Consider the following 5,000-nt stretch of genomic DNA (forward strand, 5'->3'; position numbering starts at 1 on the left):
TGGTGTGTGTGTGTGCATGTGTGTGTGTGTGTGTGTGTGTGTGTGTATGTGTGTGCATTCTCAAGGGATCTATGGATCCCGGTTCGGATCGCTCTATTGTCTTCTGTCTTCCGCCTTCAACAGCGTGTGTGTGTGTGTGTGTGTGTGTGTGTGTGTGTGTGTGTGTGTGTCTGTCACTTGCAGAGAGCCTCAAGGTCACTCGCTCTTTTGCACAGAGCGGCATCGGCGGCCCAAAGCATCATGGGATATCTGCCACAGTTCTGTCACGCTGACACTGACACTGTTTTTTCCTCCTCTTATTTCCCCTGTTCTTTTTTGTCCTACTTCTTGTTTCGCTCTCTCCCTCCGTCTGTCACACTTTTTCTATCGTTCATTCTCTATCTTCCCTGTCCCTTGCTGCCTTCTCACTCCATCTTTCTGTCTCCCTAACCCCCATGTCCCTCTCTCTCTCTCCTCTCACTCCATCTTTCTGTCTCCCTTACCCCCATGTCCCTCTCTCCCTTGGCCTCTCTTACTCTCATTCTTTCTCCCACTTCATCTCTCCACCCTCACTCATTTTTCCTTATATCTCCTCTGCACCCCTCTCTCTTTCTCTCTACCCCCCTCTCTCTTTCTCTCTCTCTCTATCTGTATCTTTCTCTTCCCTCCCTTTCTCTCTCTATCTATCTGTATCTTTCTCTTCCCTCCCTCCCTCTCTCTCTCTATCTATCTGTATCTTTCTCTTCCCTCCCTCTCTCTCTCTCTATCTGTATCTTTCCGTCCCTCTCTCTCTCTCTATCTATCTCTCTGTATCTTCCTCTTCCCTTCCTCTCTCAGGACAAGCTCTCGAAGGAGGTGGAGAAGCTGGAGAGTTCCGAGGAGAAGCGGGCGTGTCAGGCGGAGCAGCAGCCAGCCGAGAGCAGCCAATCGGAGGCCGAGAGAGACGAGGCGAGCCGTGAGACGAGGGACGAGACGAAAGATGAGACGAAAGACGAGGCCCAGACGCTTCTGGAGAGACTCAAGACTCTGGAGGTAACACTTCCTCCAATCAGGAGTCTGTCTGTCTGTCTGTCTGTCTGTCTGTCTGTCTGTCTGTCTGTCTGTCTGCCTGTCTGTCTGTCTGTCTGTCTGTCTGTCTTTCCTTTTATCTATCTATTTACGTGTCTATCTATCTATCTATCTGTCTATCTATCTATCTCTCTATCTATCTATCTGTCTATCTATCTATCTATCTGCCCACCTACCTGTCATTTTTGATGTATTTTCCATTCTCTCTCTCCTTCTTTCTCTGTCCTCATCCATCCCTCTTTGGATGGATTTTAGCCCCCTCACCCATGAGAACGTAGTGGCTCCGTACGTGATTTCTACTCATAGAACCCTCATTCCATAGGACAACGAGCACCGTGAACAGCAATCAGCAGCCGCGCAGTGAGAATAGGCGGGGATAATAATAATAATAATAATAATAATAATGATAAACTTTATTTATATAGCACCTTTCATGCAAAAGAATGCAGCTCAAAGTGCTTATGTCCTAGGATACCTAGATTTGCTTAGTTCATTGACACAAAGTAGGGCGCAATCAAGCATAAATGGGTCGAGTAATTAGTGGATGTGGCAATGAAGTCATTCCTTATCAGCCAATCACAATGATTCGACCATACCTTATTGACGATCCCACGGAGCTCGATAGTGCAAACAAATGTGCGGTCTCAAAAGGAGCGCCTCACACCAGAGGAGACGCTGGTTCTTGTGCGGGAGGTCTGCTCTACATTTAAACATTGGGAAGTTTCTCAGAAAAAGGGGTTGCTTTGAAGAAACTAATTAATACATGGAACTCCCCACATTTGTGCACAGACACACCCCAGCATTGCACTGACCCCCCCCCCCCCCCCCCCCACACACACACACACTCATGTTTGTGCTTAGAATCTAGAAATTAGCGTAATGAGTTTGCCAAGTTATTAAATTAGCTTTAGGTCATGCACGATGGACTTTGCCAGCATCGTTGCCCATCAATTCCATTAGGGCCCATAGAGTGAGAGCAGCTCTACGACAATGTGACAGTGTGATTCATATTAATGTCCCTCCGTGGTCATCTACAAGACTAAATGTATTTTTTGGAGATGTTAGACATTGCCAGCCAGATGTGTTTGGAGGTGTTTGGAGGTGCTAGACATTGCCAGCCAGAGGTGTTTGGAGGTGTTTGGAGGTGCTAGACATTGCCAGCCAGAGGTGTTTGGAGGTGCTAGACATTGCCAGCCAGATGTGTTTGGAGGTGTTTGGAGGTGCTAGACATTGCCAGCCAGAGGTGTTTGGAGGTGCTAGACATTGCCAGCCAGATGTGTTTGGAGGTGTTTGGAGGTGCTAGACATTGCCAGCCAGAGGTGTTTGGAGGTGTTTGGAGGTGCTAGACATTGCCAGCCAGAGGTGTTTGGAGGTGCTAGACATTGCCAGCCAGATGTGTTTGGAAGTGTTAGACATTGCCAGCCAGATGTCTTCTATGGAATGACCTCACACATGGAAGCATTAATGATCTAGTTTTATGTGACCACCACACGTTGCCTCTACCTCCACAGTGTGCTTCCTATAGACACACTCTCTGTTAAATGGAGCCCATTCAGCTGACCTGTAAGTGGTGAGTAATTATGTGCGCTATAAAGGCTGACAAGGCTTTCTATTGTGTTTCTTCTGACAAAATACCTAACACGTCAGTTAATGTCTTCAGCTCCCGGTCCCTCACACACACACACACACACACACACACACACACACACACACACACACACACACACACACACACACACACACACACACACACACACACACACATACACACACACACACCCAAACCTACACACAGACAGAAAGACACAGGCATATGCACACACACACACACACACACACACACACACACACACACACACACAAACACACCAAAACTCACACACACTCTCTCTATCACACAGACAGACACACACACACACACACATTTATCATTACCATAATTTGACAGGAAGACGGCCATCATAAATGATCGCCGGCGAGGCTAATTAGCCGGACACATGACATTATTGCCTCCGCCATTTCAGTTCACCCCCCCCCCCCATGCAGAATGGACCCTCTCAGTCCATAGGAGGAGAAAGGGGAGGAAGAGGAGGAGGAGGAGGAGAGGGAGGAAGGGTGTGGTGGAGGGGGGAAGGGAGGGATAGGGCATTACCGAAACATTACGACTTTATCCAAAGTTATCTGCCATCCCTGTGCTCATGGCTGTTCCGGTGATGGATGCTCCCGGCGAGAAGGAGGCTGAAATAAAAGCGAGGCCAATACATCAATGCCTGCTCCTCCCCATAAACAACGCTGACATTACGTATGGGAGCCCCATTCGCTCGCTCCCACAAAGGAGAGGGGAAAAAAACGCTGATATAATCCATTAGTATGGTTTCTAGCATATTGCTTACAAATAGAGTGGAGCGGTAGCTCAGATTGTATCGCCGGGAAAAAAAGGGGATTATTTCCCAAAAGATGCATGTGTTTCTCATCGATGTATTTGGAGATATGAGCAACCATATCGATTTTAATGTCAGACATGCAAGGAGAGGGAAAAAGAAAAGAGAGAGAGAGAGAGAAAGAGAGAGAGAGAGAGAGAGAGAGAGAGAGAAAGAGTAATACAGAACTTGCGACCAGAAAAATACTTGTTGATATCTGTATAAGTCTCTAGGAGAAAAACCAAGGAACAGACCAACTTACAATTGGACAGGGGAGAACATTTTATATATTTACTCTGTTTTAAGGACTGTACGAACGCTCACAGTAATGTTCTCTTTTAACTGAAGTCTGTGTCAGCGTTTTGGTCATTACAAATCATGATTGCCCCTGCCTGTGTCCAGTGTACTCCTAAGGGCCGTGTAGCTTGGGATGCATGCCAACAGGACCGAGATCATTTACATATACCATGTACAGTATATTTAACTTGGTTTGCAGCCCATGGCCAAGAGATAGTCCTTGGCACCTACTGCGAACCTACTCGGCAATAAAACTCCTAATTCTGATTTGGGTTTATGGTGATGCGTAGCTGTAACCATATCTGCCACAGGCTGGCGGAGGGGGCACCCAGTGTTGGCCGTGTTTGTCTCCCAGCTGCCCGGGTGGGTGATGCCATGCCAGGATCAGCGTCAGTGCAAGTTCTGCCAGCCTCGCCTGCCTGCCAGTTACCCACCAATCAGCTGTCGGCATTCCTCTTCACACAGCATAGATGACTCTCATCTCCACCCAAACAAGAGGGACACTGAGGAGGAATGTGTTACTACGAGCTCTGCTTGGTTTCCCCACAGCCTCTTTCTTTTTGCCATTTGGCCTTAAATAGGTTCTCTTGTAACGCCATGGAGGTATCCGGCATCCCACGCTGTCTGCAGCGCTGTGAGGTTGAGACTCCAGAGCCCCCGTGCCTCATCCAGTACATGCTACATGCTAATGCTAATGTATGCACAGACCCACTGAACGCATCTTTTCCCACCTGCTTTCTCCCTGTCCAGCTAACTGGCTTTAGAGCCGCTTCATTAAGCAGAGAACTGCCGGAGCGATGAGGGAAAGGTTAACCAGCCATTTCCAGCGGTAGTCATTACAGGGCGCCGGTCTGGCCTGCGCGCTTTCGGTCGACTGGCCAGACATCTCACGGGCAGGCAGGCAGGCGCACTGTTTCGCCTTGACTGCTAGAAGACAAACAGGGGTGCAATCAGGGATGTCCAAAATTACTTCTGCTTAAAACACTTAAGCACTTAAACACTTAAGGTCTTACATAGACTCCTGTGGTGAATGGTTCAATTTCGTTTTTTTCTTAGAGGATCTTTCACACATTTTCAACTGAGTTTCTGCCAAAAATCTTGCTCAGTGTGAAAGGCATTTCTAAATAGAACGTAGAACCCGCCGAGAGCCTTTTGTTCTACGAGTAAAGGGGGCATCATGAAACGGCATCATCTGTCAACTGTTGTGCTCACATCGATAGCGTAGAAGGGCTTTAT

The 5,000-nt window shown here is 47.8% G+C and overlaps 1 protein-coding gene across 7 annotated transcripts in view; it reads left to right on the forward strand.

Annotated features, from left to right (window-relative positions):
- Positions 1–5,000, forward strand: part of LOC105900665 (nck-associated protein 5) — a 193,671-nt gene that overhangs the window by 126,807 nt on the left and 61,864 nt on the right. For all 7 annotated transcript variants that reach the window (XM_031583328.2, XM_031583325.1, XM_031583327.1 and 4 more), the window contains one exon: positions 817–1,011. In XM_031583328.2, the coding sequence (XP_031439188.1) occupies positions 817–1,011 (195 nt within the window). The remainder of the gene's footprint in view (positions 1–816; positions 1,012–5,000) is intronic.

Source organism: Clupea harengus, chromosome 16 (assembly GCF_900700415.2).
Source record: "Clupea harengus chromosome 16, Ch_v2.0.2, whole genome shotgun sequence".
Taxonomy (NCBI): Eukaryota; Metazoa; Chordata; class Actinopteri; order Clupeiformes; family Clupeidae; genus Clupea; species Clupea harengus.